Source organism: Diadema antillarum, unplaced genomic scaffold, assembly GCF_040938485.1.
Source record: "Diadema antillarum isolate AM-2024a unplaced genomic scaffold, OU_Dant_1.0 seq00001379_RagTag, whole genome shotgun sequence".
Taxonomy (NCBI): Eukaryota; Metazoa; Echinodermata; class Echinoidea; order Diadematoida; family Diadematidae; genus Diadema; species Diadema antillarum.
In genome coordinates, this window is record NW_027272138.1 from 1,878 (window position 1) to 27,034 (window position 25,157).

At 40.7% G+C, this 25,157-nt stretch overlaps 1 protein-coding gene across 5 annotated transcripts; it reads left to right on the top strand.

Annotated features, from left to right (window-relative positions):
* Nucleotides 1-2,969: 2,969 nt before the first annotated feature.
* LOC139708862 (RNA-binding motif, single-stranded-interacting protein 2-like) lies at nt 2,970-22,596 on the top strand. 5 transcript variants are annotated; one of them, XM_071620823.1, is made up of 8 exons: nt 2,970-3,139; nt 10,503-10,564; nt 11,506-11,665; nt 13,455-13,605; nt 15,184-15,309; nt 16,819-16,899; nt 21,390-21,500; nt 22,382-22,596. In XM_071620823.1, the coding sequence occupies exons 1-7, from the start codon at nt 3,054-3,056 to the stop codon at nt 21,456-21,458; spliced, it is 735 nt and encodes a 244-aa protein (XP_071476924.1). In that variant the 5' UTR covers nt 2,970-3,053; the 3' UTR covers nt 21,459-21,500; nt 22,382-22,596. The 5 variants fall into 5 exon arrangements, with proteins under 5 accessions (XP_071476924.1, XP_071476922.1, XP_071476925.1 ...); XM_071620821.1 differs by having other exon boundaries at nt 15,181-15,309; nt 22,382-22,595; XM_071620824.1 differs by having other exon boundaries at nt 15,181-15,309; nt 16,819-16,887; nt 22,382-22,595.
* The last annotated feature ends 2,561 nt before the right edge of the window (nt 22,597-25,157 follow it).

Here is a 25,157-nt window from a genome sequence, read left to right on the forward strand (position 1 = left end):
AAGAGATTCCCATTCTGTTCTGACTCTGACTAATTATCCATTTCTGGTTTCATATGAGTGAGAAATATACAGATTAAAATACACATAAAAAGTTAGCATGGTGTGAGGGAGGTTAAAAGTTCCAAGGCATCACTTAGACTGCTGGCATTTGACACAATGATCCTCATCTTATCAAAATACCCACAAACTGTAAGAATTACCCCTCGACCTGATTATTTTTTCCCCTCCTTTCGAAACTACAGCCGTGTTTCCATGACAATGGTCAGATTCCTTTAACCCCCACCCAACGCGGGTACCAAAGTAGGTCACATAAATGACCCATGGCTAGCAAGCTTGAGGGTTCCTCCAACCCCACTCTCAAACACCCTGCCCCGCTTTCCTGGTTCCTGTGGTGGAAACAGGGAAAAAATGGGATATGGAAAAGTGGGATTTTGTGCTTCTGTATCACAGTCTGCCAAAGGGTATCCCTTGTTTCCTTGGTAACTGAAATAGTGCTCTGGATGTTGGTAGTTCTGAAGAAAAAAAAATAGAAGAAAAAAAAAAAGGAAAGGCAAAATGAAATTCACACAGGGGCGAAGAAGGTCACTTCTTTTCCTTTTTTTTTTTTCTTTCACCCCATTTTCTCCCCCCCCCCTTCCTTTGGTTGAAAGTGTATAGGTTTCTGGGATGATAGATGGTGGTATTGGTAGATTAACTGCTGTTGTAGCTGGCCACACTGTGAAGTTGGAATTGCTTTGAAGTAGTATGCTGCCTGTTGCCACTTGTTCTGTTGAGTTATAATGATTGATTTTGTGGCATCCATATCTGAGTTTATGATGTGGCTTGTCCTTTTGTTGGTGTTGTCGAAATTGGACTCTGATGATCAGAGCACTTTATGTCTTCTGCTTTGTGGTGGCCAATGTGTGAAACTGTTGAGTGATTATCTTTGTGGTTTGTAACAGACAGTGTGGCCGAATATTGTGCATATTGATATCGTGCATCACTGTGCGGGGAAGTGATACTGAACTGGGACTCTTGTGATCATGTTTGCTTGTGTAGTACTCGTGAGGGTTTTGCAAACACAAAAATCCCTCTTTGATCTTCTATGTCTCTACAGTTAGTATTTTGAGGCTGTGTAGGCAGGTACTGTATAGCCAGATGATTTGCAAGTTCGGTATGATGTGAATAGTGACCTGTGATTTTTTTTTTTTTTTTTTTTTTTTGCTAGGAAGTGATTACATTTGCAAAAGAGATCTACTGCAATTGAATGAATAGTCAGAATGGCCACTTTCAAAAGGGTATACAAGATTTCCCACCATGGAGACGACAATTGCTTGGATGTTGTGCGAGGCAAAATTTTCATTTTGGCACATTGTTGCTTTCATGTATGTCACCCATTAGGCAAAATGTGCAAAATATTTGGCAAACACACAATGTGAGGATTGTTGATTTCTATTCTGTCCAAGGCCGAGAAGAGTAGGACAACTTTTAATGATGGCTGACTGTATTTACACCTTTGATTAGACCACAAAAAGACCTTCCGCCCTATCATAGGAATTTACAGTGTGGGAAGTGGAGAATTGTGAATGGAACACAGAACAGATCAGTTCCCACTCAACTCCTGAAGACCCTCCACCCCACCCCCACCCCCAAGAAAAGGAAATAAACAGAATGTGAAGCACCTTCTTTATTTGCTTATGTTCACTGGTCTGAGATGGCACTTGTTGGTTTTGCGGTATGTGGTTACACAGTGTTCCAACAGGGCGGTGGTACCAATACCCCAAAACCACTCCACTGCCTGTTGAATGCAAAAATCTGAAATGCAAAGAATCTCTGGAATGTGCTCGCATTTGTCACTGTGTTCATGTTTCGGAGTTTCTTTATTCAGAAGCCATCTTCTGTTGACAATCTAGTCTAATTCCAAAACAGGGCATTGCAAACAATCAGTGAAGGGGGTGGGTGGGTGGGGGGGGGGGGGGGGGGGGGATGAAGAAAGAAAATAGAGTTTTGTGAAGAATAAATTTGTCATGCCAGCTACGCAGGTGATTTGGGCGATATCCAGGTTTAACCAGAGTCTGCCAACAGATGGCAGCAGACCACTTCAGCTGCATGGATTTTGGAGTGGCATAGGTGCTCGTCCCATTGAAGGTTCCATGTGAGAGTTTTGATTACATGTGTATCAACTTACTCAGTTGACATATATTAAAATGTATGTATTCTATACTGTGCATTCTGAGTAATGCAAATTCTGGAGAATGATATATCTCATATCTAATCGTAACCTGTTGAGGACGAGTCCCAAGTAAACTCAGGCAGGTGTCTATGGGAAATGTGTGTTGTAGCAAAATCAGTCCGTCCTCGACTGGTTAAAGGGAAATGACAAGGAAGCAAAAAAAAAATGACATTGTGCATTATGATGTAAACTACAATTACATTTTTAAAAAATGATAAAAAGATAAAAGCAATTTGTTGACATGATAGTCTGCTTGTTTGACATGTTTTGTATTGTACTCATGACTTGTAGAAATGTGGAGACCGATCCCTGTTTTTTGTGTTGTCACATATCAAAACATTTGACTAGATTTAAAATCTAAATTGTCCCTTTTTGTTATGATGCACTTGAAGAAAAAGTAAGCTTTGCTTTGATTTTTGATTTTTGTTTTGTTTTGTTTTGAAAATGGTTATTTCATTTTCACTGACTTTTGATGAATGGCAACATGAAGGATGAAACAGTGTTTGTTTTTTGTTTGTCTGTTTGTTTTTTGTTTGTTTGTATTTTTACATTTGACCAAAGAATTTATTTGCATGAAGTGTGCTGCTGTGTATTGCGAATGAACCACCTGATTTGTGTAAAGACATAAGAAATGTGTCTGTCCTGTGTGTTTTGTTTTGGTTGTTTTATTTTGTCTTTGTTTGCATAACTTTTTGTTTTGATGGTGACATTGATGCTCTATATTAAAAGTTTTTGCTCTGCTTCTCTTATTTCCTTGTCTCCGTAGCAACAAGAGCAAGACCCCACAAATTTGTATATTTCCAATCTGCCTCATCACATTGATGAGAAGGCGCTGGAAAGTATGCTGTCCCCCATCGGCCACGTGATCAGTACTAGGATATTGAGGGACACCACCACGCACGAAAGTCGGGGAGTCGGTTTCGCCAGGTGAGGCTCATTCCCTAGCAATTGTTTCATTCTTGTGACAAACCCCCTTTTCAGATGCATGCCATTTTATACCAAAACTCGATAACGAAACGATGTATAAAGAATCATCGCATAGCCGACAGACCGTTCAGACATTTATTTCGACCGTTCTGGTAAACGTCGTATAGATATGCAGTTTCCCACTGCACATAATGAGTGACAGCTGTGGGGTCACCTTTCGCACGCGGTCCCATTAAGCCCCATCCAGTTATACTGTTCTATTGTCGCCCTAAGTTCAGACGCACAGGGAATGCTGATTCGTTATCGAGTTCTAGTTCGAAACGATGCTCTGACCGTCGTTTCGCTATACGTCATTTTGTTATATGTCGTTTTGTTAGTCAGCGTTCAGACGTATAAATTCATCGTAAAGCAATACCGTTTCGGTATAGCTATACTGTTCTAGTATAAATTTTTTGCGTCTGAATGCCCTGAAACTGTTTTGTCCTTCATACCACCATGTGTATTTGTGATATCCATCCTCCCCCCCCCCAAAAAAAAAAAAAAAATAAAATAAAAGATAGTACATAAATGAATAGAACATATATAGAAAGAAGTGTGGGGGTTGCCTAGGGAACTGTATGTCTTAGCACTGTCTCTCATTCACTTTTGCATGGGCAGGGTGTTATTCACAAGACGCTCGTTACCCTATACGACTGTTCATCGTTTATCACATATATCAAGATCTGCGGAAGGTTCTGTTCATTCTTGGACAAAAATACCCCAAGATCTTGTGTCTTGCGCCTGGGCTGTGCAGTCAGGGGAAAGTCCCCTTTCACTCCCTGGCTCAGGCATTCTCCATCTTCCTTCACAACTCTCCAGCTGTTGTGAAGCAGTGATATATTTTTTTCTCTGCCATTACTGGCTACACATTCCTCAAGAAAAAAAAAAATGTAGGAATATAGACCATTTAATTGAGGTTGTTTGTACTTGCGCTTGATAGATGACAATGCTAGTGTCTCAGTGATGTTCCACTGCTTGTTGTTGTGTGTGTGTGTGTGTCTGTGTGTGTGTGTGTGTGTGTGTGTGTGTGTGTGTTGTTTTTTCCTTCTTCTTTTTGGGAAGTACTTTGTTTCCTTCTTCTCAGAATTCCTAATTTATTTAGGTTTGTTTGATAATTGTGATTAAAAAAAAATTAAGGTAATCATATGTAGAGATGCCAACTGATACTTTAAAAGAAATATTTTCTTTTAAAAAGTACAGCAGGTTTCATAGAAAACACTGTTTTTCCCAAATTGTATTACTATATAATTATGTCTGTTGCAGAAAATGTGCCATTACTGTTTTTCCACCAAAAATATGCCTATTCAGCCTTTAAAATTGTGCAATGCTATTTACAATTTACAAGATGCAAATTAAATATGGTATCTTCTTCTTTCTTTTTCTGGGGGGGGGGGGGCAGTTGGATGGAATGTAGATAACCAGCCTTTGATATTATAGCTTGGTGTAGGCAGATTCCATTTATTTGGTATTTCTGAAGAGTAAATGGCATACTCTTTTTAAACAAAATACAATCAAGATAAAAGATGACAGGTCAGTCCACTTGAAATACGACTTAGGAATGCAAGGATGAGAAAACAGTGGGGGGGGGGGAAGAGGAAGATAAATAGGGAAAATGCTTTTAAGTTTTATTTATTGGAGAACCAATGTAATGTCAGCCTCTTTACTTACAAGCAGACGTACATGGGGAGAAATGAGCAAGAGCATAGTATGGTTCGTCGGTACTCATTGTATGTGAGAGCAGATTAATGGCAAGGTTCAGAGGGAATGAGGAGAGTTTGCCAAACACATTTTCACTTTGGATCAGAACCTCAAGAGCAGGCTCTGCTCCATTTCCTCCTCAATTCCGTCTTGATCGTCCCAAATGTCGCAGGGAAGAGAAGCGGGAACACGAGATATAGGGAAGGAAACAGAACTGGAGTGTCGCTTTGTGATGTGTGGGCTGCTTCAATTAGAGCATTGCGTACACCAGCCCCCCTTTTTTCTTCAGCTCTCCTTTTTCTCCAGCCCATGTTTTTTAATCTCGCACCAATCCGTCTCATTACATTCAATTTCCTTCCCCCCCAATACGCCGGTGTCTGCCACGGCGCTCTCCCACCAGCCTCAACCGTCCTGACGTAGACCAATAATCGAACGCCCCGACTGCATTCCGGCTCTCATTTACGCACACGAAAACATTCGAGAAGTGGGAGGAGCCCTCTTGATATAACTGGAATGCGATCCCTGGACTTGTTGGGGTTCTTGCCCCCATTTTTTTTTCACTCTTTCTCTCTCTCTCTCTATGTCTTGGTCTCTTTTTCTTATCTCTCTCTCCTTTTCCTTCTCTTTCTCTTTTTCTCTGTGTCTCCTCTAGTGAAGAAACAACATTCGATAAGTGTTGACTGACCTGTAACTGCTCAGGTTGAGTTCATACGGGGTTAGGTGCATGTGTGTCTACTTTTTGAGTGCCGTAGCTGAAACAGCCCCAAAGAGCTGGGATGCTAGCCGATCTTAAATGGCTTGTAACTGTCAAAGGGGAACTTTTCAAGACCATAGTGATCACCTGTCGTGTCCTTGGAATCTATTTTGTCATGTAGACTCTCATATTCAGAATGGCAATTAAGAGTTGATGTCTATTGATATTGGCAGGTAAGAATGTTATTGTTTAAAGGCCAGTTTCGATCATATCGAGACATGAAAAGCAAGTTTTGTCTCTTGATTGAATTAATTTCTCTTTAAATAGATAATTAGTAGTTAGGTTCTAATTAGTAGTTGATAAAACATTTATTTTGCCTTGATGCTGGCAGACCGTTGGTCTAGATACGGTTACTTTAATGGAAGAGGGCTCACTTCATAAGTTGCTTTGAAAGTTATTTAAAGAGAATGGCAATGTGCATGTACAGCAAAGTTATCATTATTAATGTTCTAGCTGTTTAATCTTCTGAATCCTTAGCACATCAAAATGCTCTGACATTGTAAACAAACATATTGCCAAAGACAAAAACAGAGATGAATGAAAAAACATTTTTGTGTCAGATGCAAGTCGTCCTTGAGATGATGTTGATAGTGAATTCCTGGCTTATTCCACCTTGCTACCCTCTTGATAAGTATATCTAAATGTATGTTCTCATTTGAAAACTTTGTTTAAGTTTCCTGTACCTGTGGAAAACATTCCAACCTCTTGGTGTTTGGCTTCACCCCTCCACGCCCCACACCCTCTCCACCCCCGCTCACCCCACCACAAACACCACCAGCCTGTTGACTCCAATACACTCCCGCGGGCCTCTGGTACCCTCGTCTCGCGCTGCAAACGCAAATGCTGCGGGGCAAAGCGTGTCCAACTAGCAGGCGATTAAGGGAGGGTAGTGTCTGAAATTGTGTCAGACCAAACGCACTCCTACAGGAGAAGATGAGATGGAGGAGAAGAAGAAGATGATGATGATGAAGAGAACAAATTGGGGGAGCCAGACACTGGACCTTGGATTACCCTTGGCTTTGATTCTGGCAGATCGGACACCAGATGAGTAGGGGCAGGAGAATGGGGGGGCTTCCGTCCTACCTGGGCACAAAATTCTTACCCAAGATATTTACATTCATGGTCACATTCCTTGGGCTGCGAGGCTCCGATGTGCAAACATCGATTGCGATTGCCGCCAAGAACGTCTTTCTCTTTCTCTCCTTCTCTCACTCTGTCTTCTCATTCTCTCTCTCTCTCTCCCTCTCTCCTTTGATCCCGAAGTTCGGTTTCACAACGGATGCCATTGACGAGGGAACAGCGCTACATGCTCTTTCACCCCTGTCATTTAAACCCGGACATTAAAACCCCTCTCCTCCTTGATTTGGTTTCCAATGTCGGTGCCCGGTGATAAAAACCGAGATACTGGTTTTTCCTTCCAAGTCAGCATGTTAGTCTAATGTGGTGCTCCAGCGGCGTTCTGTATCTCTTGATTTCAGTGTCGCAGTAGGTCAACGAGCAGTTTGGAGAAAGTACTCCCTCGGCCTGCCCTTCAGATTATCCAAACTTAGGAAGCTGCGAATATTGCTCTTGTCCGAGGGTCAGAGAGTCATGTATCAGTGGTTGTCTCGTGAAGCAGACAAGATGGAGGCAACCATAACCCTTTCTGTACCAGGGACTTTGAACAGTGTGTACAATGATATGGGGTTTCCAGTGCCCATTGGCACTTAAGGCATGCAAAGAGTTCATGGCTGCATGCACACAACCTGTAAGATGCTTCACAGACCAGGCTTATGCAGTTTCACATAACTTTTAATTTGTTGCCATGTCAAATTTATCTTCAAAATTTATTACTGTCTTTACAATATCAATCTTATTTCCCTTGTCTTTCTCTGTTTCATGGATATGGTGGCATATACTTAGACCAGGATAATTTTGTATGAAATTTGAAGAAAAAAACACAAGAAGTATTATCAGGCATTTTTTTTAAAATGCAGTTTATTTCCATGAGCATCATAATCACATACATTGTTAGTGGGAGTAAGAGATGGTGGACAGAAGTGGGTTAGTATTTTACACAATAAAATCATTAAGCTATATTTGTTCTAGGGAGGAAAATGAAAAAGACACACGCACACTTTATAGAAATTAATTAATGTTGTTTGTGACAGACTTAAGAATTACATATTTGGTAAGTTTTTTGCGCGTTTGTAGCTGTTCCACTTTCACCCTCTTGATTGGTTCACAGAAAGGTAATTTTGCTAATTGCAGTGTTACAGGTTGTAAGCTTCTCTTGAGTGAAAATTTCAGCAGGACTTTGAATGGCAGGCCTGTTTCTCTTTCATTTTAGGGGGATGCATGCCACAAATAAACTCCCCCAAATTAGGAGGATTCATGCAGATTTAATGTCTTATGTCCATTCCAAAGTCTTCCAGCTCGGGATGAATCAGGCATTTCTGGGCTTTTGACAGATGACTTTATGCTGCGACGTCAGAACGAGAGGTCTGAGAGACGTACAGGAATAACAACAAACTAGAAATAGAAAGATTGGAAGCTTATGCACTAAAGAAGGTTCTAGAAATCATAAACAGGAGATTAGCTTATGCATTTGCGCTGCAGATTTGTTGAATAGCCTACAATAAAATTAACCTTTGGCTGGGGACTAAACCGCCCTGGGTTGAATTGAAATGCCATGTCATGTGACAGGGTCTCCCTCAGAAGGGACTTTACAATGACAGCAACAACAACAAAACAACGACCTGGTTTCTAGTCTCTCTCAGAGGCTTTTCCATAATCTCTCATTGACTTGGATAGTCACTTCTCTTCCTGTGTGGTTTGTGGTCTTGTCTCTATGAGGAGATCTATGATTTATCCCTCAAAGGCTTCTTACTTTTTTGGTGGAATTTTTTGATGGAGTTTTTTTGACACGTGGATTATCGTGCTTGTGTATTTTAGGTCTGTTTATATGTCAGGCAAATTTGTGAATATTCTCTTTTGCAGCACTGTTACAATTGGAGTAAGTCTGACTTGACTTGAAGACAGAAATTGAAAATGTGGACACTTTCTGGCAGTAGAGATGCTATATCTTACATGTTCATAGCGAGGAGGTTTTCAAGTTTGAGCTGCTTACAGATTTCTGGGTGGTGACCACTTGGGGTAATACTGCCCCTTAAATTTGATGTGCAAAGAGGGAATGTTGTTATTAGTTTTATTTTTTGTTTTTTTAATTTATCTATTTCAGTTAAAAGCCCAAATTTCAATGGGGTGAAGGTTGATCCGATAATAGTGAATGAGATGAAGTTGAATAATGTGGAATACGAAAGGTATTTGGTTTGAGGAGTTGCAAATATATCCCAGTCATTAGTGACCTCGTATGATATGTTGTCTTCCTTCAAAATGTTCTAGACACTGAGAATTGAACTCTTCCTTCACAGAAAGCTACTTAGGGGCCAGTAATCCTCTATGAAGCATTCGTTTTGTTGACCTGTTTTGTAATGTCATTAGGGAATATCTGTGAAGGCATTCAAATATCAATAAAAGTTTTTGGCCCAGGTTCATGCAGTGGACCCACGATTGCCCTCATATAATGCTGATTGTGTCCAACAGAGCATATTGTCACATTTACTAGATGGTAGAGCTGAATAATCAGTGAGACTACAGGAATATAAATTGTTTCGACGTACAGCAACATTACGCTCACCTTGGCATTGTTGTTAACTTTGTTGCTTTTGTTGTGGTTGTGGTTGTTGTTTTTGTTGTGGTTGTGGGTGTTGTTGTTTTTGTTGCTGTTGCTGCTGTCTTTGTTTGTTTTGGTTTTTGTTGGTTGGTTGGTTGGTTGGTTGGTTTGTTTGTTTGTTTGTTTGTTTGTTTGTTTGTTTGTTGTTGTTTTAAATGAAGATGTGTGACATGCCAGATGGGGTTTATGAGGCATTACCTCATCTTCCCTTCCATGCTACAAGGCAGTTTGAACCCGATATCGAGTCAAAGGACATCAGCAGACTACAGACCCAGAAGTATGCTGCTAGATTAAGCACTTTCAGGCGTGCTATCCAGTTTCTGTAATGGTGCTTGAAAATCCTTGGAAGTCACATCTTTGCCACCTTGAGTTGCAGGGCGATGTGTGTCTGATCTGGGAAATTAGCCCCAAATTGGTCTTGAAACTAGCCTAAACACCCCATCCTCCTTTAAAATATATAACGAAAAGAGAAAACAAAAGGGTGTTTGTCAAAGTTGCTGTAGTCAGGCAATTTCGTTTGAAAGGGGAGCACCCTAAGAAGATTTCCAGATAGCGGTCAATCGAGTGCAACATTAGGAGTATCTCCCAACAATAATGTGATCGTTGGTATTAAACGAGGAAGGATGTTGAAGGGTTTCTTAATGTCATTTGCACTCAGCCGCTGTTTCTTTCTAGCTTTATTTTCTGGTCTTGCTTTCTGTCCTATCAATTTCCTTGCAATATAATCTTCCTTCAGATAATCTGATGTGTCGTCACATGAAAAGTTAAAGGGTCAAAAAGAGGGCAACCTTTTCCTCAATATTACAGCCTGTGCCAAATTTTTATCACACCTTAATTTGTGCTTGCACATTTCTCCTTTCACTTGGCTCACATGTCAAACATTTCATGTTGGCTGGTGAAGATAAATTCAGAGATATCATGTTATTGGTAATGTTTGTGACTGATAGAGACAAGATATGTTTTGTTTCCTGGGATGTTAGTTACTTACATTATGTTTCTGTGATATAATACTTTTTTTAAGAAGTTAACTCTCACTTTCGACACCTTAACATGAAGTACACAGCGTACAGGGTGCTTGGTTGAATGTTTGGGTGCATTTTGTTGATTTTTTGCTAACTTGTGATCCCTTTTCTCTCTTTTCATCACTTTTCTTCCAGGATGGAGTCCAAAGAGAAATGTGAGGAAGTCATTCGGCGATTCAACGGTGTCACATTAGACAGTAAGTCATCTTCTTTTTCAGCGACACTATATGTCCAACAAGTTAAAGGGACTGTACAGTACTGGTTGAGGTGGGGATTCATGTTTTGAATATTCTTAAAGTGAGATAATGAGAAACCTTTTATGAAATATAAAAGAGCATGTAATTTTAAGAAGTATTCAACGTTTATTTGATGAAAATTGGTTTTCAAATGGCTGAGATATCCAATAATAAAAGGCGACATGCCACAACTTTATTAGGATCTCTTTGTTTCACCTTGTTTTTGGATATCTCAGCCATTTAAAAACCGATTTTCATCAAATAGTATTTTGATACCCCTTAGAATTGCATGCTCTTTGGCATCTCATAGAGTGGTTTTTGAATATCTCGCAAAACATTAAAAGCTAAATCCTCACCTTGACCAGAACTGTACACACCCTTTAAGATGATAACAGATTATTATCCATAATCGTTGAGGATGCATCCCGAGTATACTTGGGCAGTTGTCTATGGGAAATGCGTATTGTAGCTAAATTAGTCCGTCCTCAACGGGTTAGGAATAAGTCATTGGTTGATACCCATTTAACAAGTGGTCCCTCCCCCACTGTGTTTAGTCAGAGAATGTCTAAGCTTCAACCCTTTCTCTGCAAGATTCTTAGATTCCCATAATACACTTTGTAAATGATTCCATAGGTTACTGTAGCCAAATGGTTAACTGTTATCAATCATTGTTCATCTTAAATCGCTGTGGTGTAGAAGATCATTAGAGTAAACTGAGAGAAAATTGAGTTATGTATATTGCAGCAGCATCTATTTCATTGGCATCATCGTATTCGTGATTTGTCTTTTCTATGCTCTTAACATGGCAGTTGGAATTATACTTTTCAACCTGTGCCAAATGTTTTGTTTGAGTTCACTAGGAGTGTGTTTATTGCTTGTGCCCCCTTTCCCTGCCCATGCAGCGAGCCAGCAAGAACCACTACTATGCAAGTTCGCCGATGGCGGCGTCAAAAAGCGCAACCAGATCAACAAGCAGCAACGAGGGCAGCAGACTGCCACCAACTGGATGGGAGCGAGACAGGAGACGGGACTCACGTACGAGAGTTTATACGCCCGCAACGGGTGAGGATGGGAGTCTTGCTGCAGCCCAGAGCTACAGCAACTTTACATGCTATATACACACTTGTGCGATATTAGATGCATGCACAAGTTATAACAGTTTGCAAATGCAAATTAGAGCATATTATGAGTTTTTATTGAGGCAAGATTTTCATGGCGATGTGTAATTCACACTCTGTTTGGCGATAGAATGTGAGCTTCTTTGCCATGGCTTGGTGAAATGAATGCTGCCCTCTAGAATCATCTGTGAATAATTGACTGTGTAATGGCGGGCAGACAAGGTTTTGAGGCAGCAATATATTCCTGTAGAGGCCATAGATACATCAGAACAAGCATGACCATATTCATATGGTCGCTGTCTTTATGGCTTGACTTCCTTTTCGGTCACGTCAGCAAATGAAAGTCACTGTGAGCACTGGTATTTGTGTGATAATGATTACCCGAAACTGTCAGATATCGCGACCCTTTAATGAATGATGCAGTGGCCCGTGTGATTAGATCCTTGACCCACTTCAAGCCGTATGGAAAGTTCTTGCGTGCAGCATGTACCGGTATCTCCCAACATGCCAGCTCGCATTTCAGCCATGTGAAAGTGTTATAGATAAGGAGTGTGTTTCGCTTTGACAGAAAACATATATATGAGAATGGCATCGGCAACAACACAACTTTTGAGTTGCATAAGTGGTCTGCTGTATCAATTTAGCTTTTTATTTCCTTTTTATGTGCACCTGCGCTGCAGTGGCTATTTAAATCATTGTAACCTTAAAGGGATGGTACAGTATTGGTGGAGATGATAATTAGGCTTGAACTTTTTTGCAAGATGCCAAGAAAACACTTCTGAAATAGTACAGAGCATACCATTTTAAGAGGAATTCAAAGTTTATTTGATAAAAATCGGGTTTGGTATAGCTGAAACATCCAAAAACAAAGTCAAACAAAATGATCATAATAAAATGTGGGTCCCACACTTTATTAGGATCGCTCTGTTTTGGATATCTCGGCCATTTCAAAACCAATTTTCATCAAATAAACATTGAATCCCTCTTGGAATTACACGCTCTTTCATATTTCTGAAGAGGTTTCTTATTATCTCACCAAACAGTGATAAAAACCTGAAGTTAAGTCTCAACCAAAACTATATGATTCCTTTAAAGAACTGAGAGGCTCTATACAGTGGAGCTCTCTTTTTAAAGTGGTTTATGTATTTCACTTCTACAGGTTTGTGTTTTCTTTTTTTAATCGTGTACTCCTGAATCCATTCTTGGTATAGTAAGACAGAATACAGCAAATAGTTTTCCACAGATACCTTATCAACAGAGTGGTCAAACTCTCCAATAGGCAAAAATACACTGTTATTACAGATGACCCAAATGAATAGAAATTATCCATAATTCACTCTATCGATGAAAAATGACATAACATTCAATGAAGTACAAAAGAAGGCATTAATTCCGTCAGTAATTCAATTTGCAAAGCTACAAGAGTTGACTTCCAATAAATATTAGCTTGAACCCGTGTCAAGTTTCCTTCTGATTTCTTAATAATGTGTGTTCAATACAAGGACATAAACAATGATGAATAGAGTTACACATACAGTGGAGTCTAGTAAAAAGGAGTGATACTGACAATGTCATTATTATACTTGATTCACATGACTTAATTGTGAAAGGGATATAATTGATATGGTCATAAAGAGCTATGCTTCCTCATTAGCCAGCATGCATGTGATTGTATGGGACCATTATACATGTGAAACTCACTTTCATTTTCTCATGTATCAATTTCTGACCAGGGTACCTAACGTGATGCCCCATCAGCTGAGCGCTGCCGCCTACAACCTAGGGGGCGCTGTTACATACGCCGGCCTGCCGGCGGTCAGCACCCAGCAGTGGATTCAGCCCACCTCCCAATACATCGTGCAGCCACAGATCACGCCAGTCACAGTAAGACTGCCCTCTATTGACAAGCCTTTGTCATACGCTCTTCAGGCAAAACAATGATTTAATGTACATGTAGCCCCAAGACAAATAGATGTATTTCTTTCACTGCAAAGAGTCACCATTCTAGATGCCTTTCATCAATTATTTGTGAAAATGAATGTTTAAAGAGTCATTGTGCCATGCTAAAAGCTATAGAGACTCTATAGTGTCGCAGATCTCTGCAATGATAGATAAAATGCAAGTTTAGGGTTTGGTTCTCGAGGTGTAAAATTCTATGATATTTCAAAAAGTTTTTCGCCCTCCCAAAACAACCATTTCGTAATGCCATTTATCTTGTACAGTTGAACCTCTCGTATCCGGACAAGTCAGGACCGGGGCTCATGCGGATAAGGGATTTGGCCGGATACGGGAGACTCAATGCTTTATACATGTACATATACATACACATGTACTGATGTAGCCCATTGTAGTACCACATGTAGTAATGTGTATACTGCAACCTTTTCATTGTTACACTCAGTAACAGACCCCAAAATAGAGGTTCGTGTTTTGCAAGAATGAAATCATTTTCTTTTATAAATTCTTGGGAAGATTTACCTAAATAATTATTAAGAAATGTATCAAGTATATTTAATTCATGTGTGTTTGTGTAGGAGTTCTCAAGGAGTTGGGAATCCCCCTTTCCGCCCGTAATTATTAAAAAAAAAAAAAATCACGGCGAGATTGTGTCCGTATAATAGAGAGATCCGGATAAAGGGAGGCCGGATAAGAGAGGTTCAACTGTACATGAATAACTAACCACAAGTAATGACATAGTTTAGAACAAAGGGAGGGAGGTTAATACACAATGAGAAGTTCCTAAAGGTCTTTAAATATTCAACCAAAGAGCCTGAATTGTCCATTACCCCAGATCTTCCAAATTTCCCTGATTTTGTGTGTGGCGCCCTGAAAACTTAGATACCAATTCAAATTCTGATCAGAGAATATAAAGTCTCCCTGATTTGGTTATGATAATTACCCAATGAGATGCAAGTTACACACAGGTATCTCTCTGATTTCACTTTGTAACCTTCCTGATTTTGATGTGTGAATATTGGCAGCCCTACTGTAAAACCAGGAATGTTCATGTGCATTTTAATTTCACAGATTTTGTGAGAGCAGAGATTCAGAAAATTATTAACGCATGTGATAGATCCTGTCTACACTATATGCATTGAATGCCAGTAGCAATTCTCAAAAATTTTATGACATGAAAAAGGCCGTCGACTTCAATTTTGGAAACTTTCATGCCACAAAAATATCTTGCTGTTTACTGTAAAAGCGGCTATTTTCACACTACTAATTTTTCGCGCTTGGCCAGGTAAGAAGAGTTTCATGTTTTTGATTCTGCAGAGTCAAGACATCAAATACTGGAACATATGGCAAGCAGAAATATTTGCATGCTTTTATTTTTGCGCCAGTTTCTGTTGCACAAAATGCGCAAAAATTTCCATGTTTTCAGTGGTATTACTCTTGAGGCTGTTTCCTCATTCATCTCAATTCTAAGCCTTCTATTTTTTCGACTTTCTCACCTAACAGCAGCAGTCAGCAGTCTACGGAGGGTCAGCAGGCCTTGAGCCCAGCATGGCAGGCATGGCCAGCGGTCACCCGATGGTTCCCGCTGGACTGTCCACTCAGCTCGGTCAGCTCCAGCTAGCTTCGGCATCAGTAAGTTTGACGACAGAGCTGGGTTTTTTTTTTCAATTTGTTTGCCTATTGTTTCTTTGCCTATTTGTTTCTGCAGCACATGTTTGTTATGATTAGATATGTTGTAAACATGGGTTGTGTTATGCTGTGAACAGTTTGATGTATTTCTTACAGTCTGAAACTGACATGAAAGTGAAATCTTTAAATTATTTGTTTGTTTGATATTTAGAAAGGGTTTACTCTAATACAAGAATAAGAATAAGAAGAATGTATTCTTTGTAATAACGACGCTGTGTCCAGTCTTATGTTCAATCGATTGTATCATGTTATTTGTGTTTGAGATGTGGAACAATGAAATCAAATCAAATAAAGAAGCTATCTGAACTATGCACGAGATGTTAGACATGAATTAGCCGAGAAAGCAAACATTGCATGATGGACAAAGATATTTAGTGTGGCACTGTATACTTGATCTCAGATGCGTCCATCAAGTAGTAGTACTAGTAGTGTTGTAACACTACGGTCTAAGGGATAAGCAAGAAGAGTCAATATGTGACTCTGCACCTCAAAACAAACAAAAAGTCACCAGACATGAATTTTTAGTTAAGACCATATTCTGAAAGAGCAGACTTAAAGCTTTAAAATGATGTATAACTCAAATCAAATGGACTCTCCTAACCTATCTAAATATTGGAAAGAAAGTAAAAACTCAGGAAAAGTGTGAACTGAGAAAAGAGGCTCTGAAGTGCAGTGTCTATTCAAGTGCTTAATCTTTACCAAACCGTGCTGGCTGTGCGATGAATGGGACAAAAAAACAGGAAGTAAACCACCAGAGTAACAACAATGAAGGGAATATCAGATTAAACTGAAATTAAGCATGCCTCATTAACACATTCTGTCCATAATTAATGCCAACTTTCAAAGCAGTAGCACTATCTTTTCAAAAGTTATTAGAGTTGAAAGTGAAGAGTGTGGACAAGGTTTTTTCAGAAATGAAAAAGGGATTCTAAAGACACACCTAATCACACTATTCTACCAAAAATGTTCGAGATAAACTGCTAAAAAACACATTTTCCTGCCCGTTTTATGATACCAAATTTTAGCATAATGTAAAAGAAGACCCGCTCTTTCAGAAAATATGAAAAAGTCAATTTCGGCTAGGTTGACCCATTTCACTTATTTTCAGTCCTCACGCAAAATCAGTGTGTGCGACTTTATGTTCGTTTTGAGGTGCATGGTCACATATGGTCACTCACAGATCTTCCCCTTTTTTTTCTGTTTTTCGATTTGAAGTATGTGATAATGATTTGTAACCATTTTTTTTTTTTTTATAACCAGAGGTTCATTTTTCACAATGTTACAGACCCTGGCAGCATATTAATTAGATCACACAACCCATTTCATTGTTGTTGTTCTCACTAGATCTTTATTAAACACTACGTTTAGAATTAACCGCTCTGTTGCCAGTGATTGATAACAAGGAAGTCTGATGCATCTTTTCCTCTCCATTTCCATCTTGTCAACACCCAGCAGCAGTATGTGCAGGCCAACCCGTATGCTCATCTAGGTCATGCTTACGGCACACAGCTCCTACATCCGGTAACTGTCGACGTGAGTAGACTTTTCACACGAAAAAGTCTATCCGTTGCCTTCTACTTTCGTAGTGTGTAGACATTTATTTAAAGGGGAATTCCAGATTAGTTCGAAGTTTGAAAAGAAAACAAAAATTTTACCAGCACAACAACAAAATTCTGATCAAAATCAGATAGAAATTGGGGAGGCTATGAAATTGTGAAGTTTTGCTAATTCTTGGTTCTTGAAGGGTCGATATGAATATGCAAATGAGTGAGCTGATGACATCACCTCATAATCAGTCATGCACAAAAAACGGAACAAAAAAAAAAAAATACATTCCTCTGCTGTTAAAGTGTAAAACATAATATTATTCCTCACTGAATGATTTCAAAATAGTAATCAGTCAGATATATTAGGATTTGAGATGGTAGGAAATTTCCAGTGTTGTGCTTGGTAAGATTTTTACTCTTGTTTTCAGACAAACTTTGAACTGGCCTGTAATTTCCCTTTTAATTTAAGAATTTGATTAAAGATGATTGGCACTGATATTTTGTTTTCCTATTCAATTCAAGGAGAGTGCCACCTTGGGGAGAGGGATATTTGTGGTTGGAAATTAATTACATTGAAAAAGTTCAGATTTGCATGTAAAGACTTGATTAGTATAGGACAGATTTACCACAAAATTATCATTGTAGTGTCAGTAAATCACATACATAGCATACTTATAAGCAGACACATCTATTACACAGATATTGAGTGCTCTTTGAAGCATTGTTGATATAATTAGCTCACCTGAGCCAAAGGCTCAAGTGAGCTATTGCGATCGCCCTTCGTCCGGCGTCCGTCGTGCGTCGTGCGTCGTGCGTCGTGCGTCGTCCGTCGTCCGTCGTCCGTCGTCCGTCGTGCGTCGTCCGTCGTGCGTCGTGCGTAAACTTTTTACATTTTCATCTTCTTCTTGAAAACCCCATGACCGATTTTCATCAAACTTGGCAGGTAGCATCCCTAGGGGGTTAGGAACTCAATTTGTTAAAATGGGCACCATGCCCCACCCAGGGGGCCCCCAGGGGGGCCCAAACCCCCCAAAATTAAGGAATCTGTAAAAATCTTCTTCTCTAGAACCAGAAGTGATAGAGCTAAGTTAATACTATGAGTTAGTACATTGATGACTGTAGTTTCAAGTTTGTTCATGGCAGAATCAGGGGTGCCCCCCTTGGGACCCAGGGGGGGGGGGGGGAGGGGTGAGGAGGGGTCCTAATGGGGCCTAAATTGTACATTTTTATCTTCTTCTTGAGAACCCCATGACCCATTTTCACCAAACTTGGCAGGTAGCATCCCTAGGGGGTTAGGAACTCCATTTGTTAAAATGGGCACCATGACCCACCCAGGGGGCCCCCAGGGGGCCCAAACCCCCCAAAATTAAGGAATCCGCAAAAATCTTCTTCTCTAGAACCAGAAGTGATAGAGCTAGGTTAATACTATGAGTTAGCACATTGATGACTGTAGTTTCAAGTTTGTTCATGGCAGAATCAGGGGTGCCCCCCTTGGGACCCAGGGGGGGGGGGGGTGAGGAGGGGTCCTAATGGGGCCTAAATTGTACATTTTTATCTTCTTCTTGAGAACCCCATGACCCATTTTCACCAAACTTGGCAGGTAGCATCCCTAGGGGGTTAGGATCTCAATTTGTTAAAATGGGCACCATGCCCCACCCAGGGGGCCCCCAGGGGGCCCAAACCCCCCAAAATTAAGGAATCTGTAAAAATCTTCTTCTCTAGAACCAGAAGTGATAGAGCTAAGTTAATACTATGAGTTAGTACATTGATGACTGTAGTTTCAAGTTTGTTCATGGCAGAATCAGGGGTGCCCCCCTTGGGACCCAGGGGAGGGGGGTGGGGAAGGGTTCTAATGGGGCCTAAATTGTACATTTTCATCTTCTTCTTGAGAACTCCATGACCCATTTTCACCAAACTTGGCAGGTAGCATCCCTAGGGGGTTAGGAACTCCATTTGTTAAAATGGGCACCATGACCCACCCAGGGGGCCCCCAGGGGGCCCAAACCCCCCAAAATTAAGGAATCCGCAAAAATCTTCTTCTCTAGAACCAGAAGTGATAGAGCTAGGTTAATACTATGAGTTAGCACATTGATGACTGTAGTTTCAAGTTTGTTCATGGCAGAATCAGGGGTGCCCCCCTTGGGACCCAGGGGGGGGGGGGGGGGGGGGGTGAGGAGGGGTCCTAATGGGGCCTAAATTGTACATTTTTATCTTCTTCTTGAGAACCCCATGACCCATTTTCACCAAACTTGGCAGGTAGCATCCCTAGGGGGTTAGGATCTCAATTTGTTAAAATGGGCACCATGCCCCACCCAGGGGGCCCCCAGGGGGGGCCCAAACCCCCCAAAATTAAGGAATCTGTAAAAATCTTCTTCTCTAGAACCAGAAGTGATAGAGCTAAGTTAATACTATGAGTTAGTACATTGATGACTGTAGTTTCAAGTTTGTTCATGGCAGAATCAGGGGTGCCCCCCTTGGGACCCAGGGGAGGGGGGTGGGGAAGGGTTCTAATGGGGCCTAAATTGTACATTTTCATCTTCTTCTTGAGAACTCCATGACCCATTTTCATCAAACTTGGCAGGTAGCATCCCTAGGGGGTTAGGAACTCAATTTGTTAAAATGGGCACCATGCCCCACCCAGGGGGCCCCCAGGGGGGCCCAAACCCCCCAAAATTAAGGAATCTGTAAAAATCTTCTTCTCTAGAACCAGAAGTGATAGAGCTAAGTTAATACTATGAGTTAGTACATTGATGACTGTAGTTTCAAGTTTGTTCATGGCAGAATCAGGGGTGCCCCCCTTGGGACCCAGGGGAGGGGGGTGGGGAAGGGTTCTAATGGGGCCTAAATTGTACATTTTCATCTTCTTCTTGAGAACTCCATGACCCATTTTCACCAAACTTGGCAGGTAGCATCCCTAGGGGGTTAGGAACTCCATTTGTTAAAATGGGCACCATGACCCACCCAGGGGGCCCCCAGGGGGCCCAAACCCCCCAAAATTAAGGAATCCGCAAAAATCTTCTTCTCTAGAACCAGAAGTGATAGAGCTAGGTTAATACTATGAGTTAGCACATTGATGACTGTAGTTTCAAGTTTGTTCATGGCAGAATCAGGGGTGCCCCCCTTGGGACCCAGGGGGGGGGGGGGGGGGGGGTGAGGAGGGGTCCTAATGGGGCCTAAATTGTACATTTTTATCTTCTTCTTGAGAACCCCATGACCCATTTTCACCAAACTTGGCAGGTAGCATCCCTAGGGGGTTAGGATCTCAATTTGTTAAAATGGGCACCATGCCCCACCCAGGGGGCCCCCAGGGGGCCCAAACCCCCCAAATGAAGGAATCTTTAAGAATCTTCTCTAGAATCAGAAGTTATAGAGCTGAGATAATACTATGAGTGAGTACATTAATGACTGTAGTTTCAAGTTTGTTCATAGGAGATCCAGGGGTGCCCCTCTTGGGGGTAGGGGGGGGGGGTGGTTGGAAGGGTCCAAATGGGGGCCTGAATTGTACATTTTCATCTTCTTCCTGAAAACCTCATGATGGATTTTTGTCAAACTTGGCAGGTAGCATCCCTAGGTGGTCAGGATCTCAATTTATCAAACTGGGCACCATGCCCCACCCAGAGGGCCCCAGGGGGCCCCAATTCCCCCAAATTAAGGAATCTTGAAAAAATTGGGCCCTTATTGTACATTTTCATCTTCCACTTGAGAATGCCTCGTCAAATTTTGGTAGAGCTGTGAATAATTTAGATTAGTGACTGCGTAAAAGGTGAACTTGCGATACTCAGGTGAGCGCTAGACCCGCGGGTCTCTTGTTGCCCCAAGGGATCTTATCTCCATGCTATGACCTGAGGGGCTTGCTCCATGGGTCATAGCATCCTATATGGCCATAATATCAACAATGCCCCATAAAAGAGGTCCATATCTGTTTTATGTACCAAATAGAATTAAATCATTTTTTTTTTTCTTGGTTGATCACATGTATTATGTTATTGTTAGTAAATTGCCATCTGCACTGCCAGAGACATTTGCATTGAGATAGCATTAGTTAAGGGACGCCTTTCGTGCTTTGGAAGCAAAGCATTTACAGTGCATGTACATATGTACCGCTGCGAACCAAGGAGGGTTGGGGGGGGGGGGGGGGGGAGGAGGTTGGTACCATGGGGCAATTTGGGTACTATATCTAGATAACTGAGGTCAACTGTTAAATTCATACCCTTAAGTTTAACCAGTCAGAATGTAGGATTTATGAATTGAAGTACATGTCTAATACAAATCAGTATTGTTTACATTGTTTTAGTGAGTCATTTACTATACCTAAGTAGCCTCAGATGCTGGAGGACCTTGATGGCAATTATTATTTTGGGTACTTTTCATCACATATATTTATGACAATATGTGAACATTGAATGTTTTATAACTCTTCCATTCTCATTATGTCCCCTCCCCTCATCCCCTCCCCTTGTTTAATCCCTGTCCCAGGACCAAGTGGATGATCAGCAAACAGTGAGTGCCGCACAGCAGTATTATGCCTCTGCGGGGGCAAAGTGATGCGATGAACCCCACCCCCAAGGAACCTCAGCCCTGTCATTGGTGAGTTTACAATGTCCCCTCCCCCTTCCCATATCCTTTCCCCTCTCCCTTCTTCTTTCCTTATCCCTCACTGTTTCCTCCCCCAATCCCTGTCTTCTTCCATCCATTTTCTCATATGGGCCCCCTCCTCCTTCCCCAGCCCACTCTCCCATTCACATATTCCTCCCCTTTCCCATTCCTCTCTCTCCCCTCTCCTATCCATCCCATTTCATATCCCATCCCTTTCCCCTGTAACTCCCCTTCCACTTCCCATCCATCCCCTCCCCCTTCCCCTATCCCTCCCCTTCCCAATTCCCCCGTCTAATATCCCACCTCTTCCCCCGTTTCATCCCTTCCCCTTTTCCTACCGTTTCCCTCATTCTTACCCTTTCCCTTCCCCTAGTCTTCCCCATCCCCTATCAATCTACCTTTCCCTCCCCTACCCCTCCCCCTACCCCTTTCCCTCCTCTCCCCCTGAAAAACTACACTTGCCAGTTGCATATCTGTTAAAGCTGTTACTTATTCCATCAATATGGTGCTGACAAAGATTGGCTAGATTGAAATAATTCTTGGGGTAGAGAGGGGAAGAGTCTTTCCCTTTTACTGATTGAAATTTGTGCTTTGTTTCATGTATTATTACCACTATCCAAGGCTGCCCCTTTACCCCCCCCCCCCCCAACCACTGTCCAATAGTCAATTAAAGTCTGTCAGCACCAATGATAATCATATTGGACAAAAATGTCAGACCATTAATAGATACCTGCCCGAGAGGGCTAATTGTGGAGTGTGCCATTCATTTGCCTGTGATCTGTGACCGAAGCCTCAAAACCCACATCTTTTCTCCTTCATGATTTTAATTTCTCTTTTTATCTCCTTTTGCTTGCCTCTTTCTCTCCCTGCAGTGATCTGTGAAAAAATTGTCCTCAAGTGAGAGCTCTCCGTGTTGCTGTTGAACAAGAATACCTCGTAGGAAACGATAGATTCCAGAGGCTTCCCCAGCAGTTTTCTGTCTCCTCAATTCGGACATCTCAAAGAAAAAAAAAAAAGGAAAAAAAAAGAGCACACGTGCGGTTGCTATGGAAACTGCAAGTGATGTACATTTCAGCATTCCACTCGGCTACATAACAGCGGAAGAAACAAAAAATGATCAGAAGAAAAAGGACCCCCACTCCCCAGGATTTTGAATGAGTGCGGTATTTGATAAGCTCCAGTAGATCTCCTATGTCTAGGCCTATCTGATGTACGTACATGAATATTAGACTGATGGTTTTCTTTGTTGTCGCTGTTCCATTCCATGAAGTCATGTTTTCTTGGAACTTGCCTGTCTGTAGAAAATATGAAAGGGGGAAAAACAAGCGAACATTGTGAGTCGATGATATTGACACAAAACAGGCAAAGCTGAGAACAGTAAACTTGAGCTATCTCAACATCATTTCAATGTGGATATTGATATTGAGATAGACATTGTATGTGACAAAATCATGTAAAGTCTTGCAACTGAAAAACAGAGAAGATGAGAAAAAAAAATTAGCCCTTGTAGAAACACTTTCTAAATTTCCTCCCCCACCCCACCCCGTCATTACATCATCAAGTAGAATAGATAGAGCAGCAGAGCTTAACTAGAATCCTTCGAATCAACATTCAAATGAATTTCAGAGTGTGTGTGTGCGTACAGAATAATCCACCAAGTCCAGTTGAAGATAAGGCCCTGCCATCCCTTCTGTAGAACCGTACGTAGGCCTACATACATACAGACAGACATACATACATACTGCCCTTTTCTGTCATAGAACTTTAGGCTATTTAAGAGACACATGAAATCTGTGAATTCGAAAGTCTGTCTCTACCTTCAGTCTAACGGTAGTTTTTGTCAAGTCGCATCAAAGTCATGTCACTTGTCACTATCAAAAAGCAGTTGGGCATTCCTTGCCAACTGCAAAAATTTGATATCAAAAAGTGAAATGTTATTTAAAGAAATAGAAAGTGAAGGGAGAGATGCTAACAAGAAAAAAAAATATTGAAAGAAAAATAAGATTCCAAGATATCTTGTTCTTAATGCATATCGATTATTTTTAAGAATTCATGCAAGATGAAGCTTATCTTTGCAAGCAACTGATTTCTGTGGCAAAGTAACAATGTGCAGCTGAGAATCTTCAAATTGGCAAGAATGAAATAGTGGCAGAATGGGCCACGTCTATTGGCTGATTATTCTTGAAACACTGAATACATGAACTTACAACAGACAAATGAACTTTTAATTGAATTTTCCCTGCAGATTCTTCTGTGAATCAACTTTAAATCGTTGATGATGACGAACAACAAATTCAAATTATTGCAAGTTGCATTCAACTAGTTTTTATTCCAAGTTTTTATGAGGCAGTATTTAACAATTTTTAATCTTCCTGATGAAATTTTAGTAAGAAAATGCCAGAAAAAAAAATGAACATTTCAAAGAATGAGAAGTGTACAAAAATTGACAAATAGATATTGGTGACATTTCGTGACATTTTTTCCAGTCAATGTACGATTTCGCTCGTGAAGATGAGTGAGTGTGGGCTGTTTTCTTCCATTTCAAAAACTATGAGGAGTCGAGGAGAGTCAATTGGTCACTGTGTTTGGCACAAGGCAAGTGCATAGCTGTTGACTTTAAGGGTTATTTCTCCTTCTGAGGCAATAAGAAACAAAAGAAATATATGACATGTTGTAATTACTGTCAAACTTAGAGAAACAAAAACTTTGTTAGAAAGAGAGAAAAAAAATGCATGAATCATGGTTAGTCATTTTGTTTGATTATAATTTTTTCAAAGTTAATTCTGCACACTTGAATTTTCATCAGTAGCTGATGAAAGCCATTTTTGCAAATGAAATTTGCAAGTGAATCTTTTCCTAAACCTATATGGTATGAGCAAAACAGTGCTCTTGTTTGTTTGTTTTTTATTCGAATGACAAGTTTATTTTGCATTGTTTTGAAAATGCACCAAAAGATACCTCTATTTTGTCAGGAGAAGGCGTGTAGTATATTGAAATTTGTTGAGTCTTCAGACGGAGTTTCTAGGACATCGCAAGCTTTCGTTGTGAATTTTTTGAAGCTGCCAATTTTATGTGAATTGTGTAGTGTAAGTAAGTCTCAACACGTAGCTCGAACAGTTGGGTAGATAAAATGAATTTTGTTCTCTAATTGTATGTTTGTACATGTTGAGAGTGCTTCGATGTGGTAGATGTGTTTTTTCTTTTCTTTTCTCCAGTAGACTGAGTAAGATTTTGTCTTGTAAATATTGTAGGAAATGTGTCGAATGTTGATTTCTCTGTTGCTATGAAGATGTTTTGTATGTGCATTTGTGTGATGGGCAAGGAATTCCAAGGTGTGTAGAATTCTAGAGATAAAGAACGAGAAGTTGTTAAATGTGATAAGCTGAAGAAACAGCTGCGGGGGAAAAACAAAGATAGAAAAGTGTATTTCGCCAAGACATTCTGAGGGAAAAGGATTACATTGGGTCAGTCGTTCAGGTGATGATCCAGTAGAAAATTACGAAGAGCGAAATGTTCCAGTACCAGTGTCGCTATTGTAAAACGGCTTGGCAACCATGGCTCGTGGAGCGTATGCTAATCAACATGTTCTGTGTGTATCGCAGATGTTGGGCATGCATTGCAAGATACAAATGGGCGACAGTAGCACTG

Coding starts and splice junctions, on each gene's coding strand:
- LOC139708862 (XM_071620821.1), top strand. CDS start 3,054: ATGCTGTCCCCCATCGGCCACGTGATCAGTACTAGGATATTGAGGGAC. Junction 10,565..11,505: donor CAACGGTGTCACATTAGACA/GTAAGTCATCTT, acceptor CTGCCCATGCAG/CGAGCCAGCAAGAACCACTA. Junction 16,900..21,389: donor TACATCCGGTAACTGTCGAC/GTGAGTAGACTT, acceptor TCCCTGTCCCAG/GACCAAGTGGATGATCAGCA.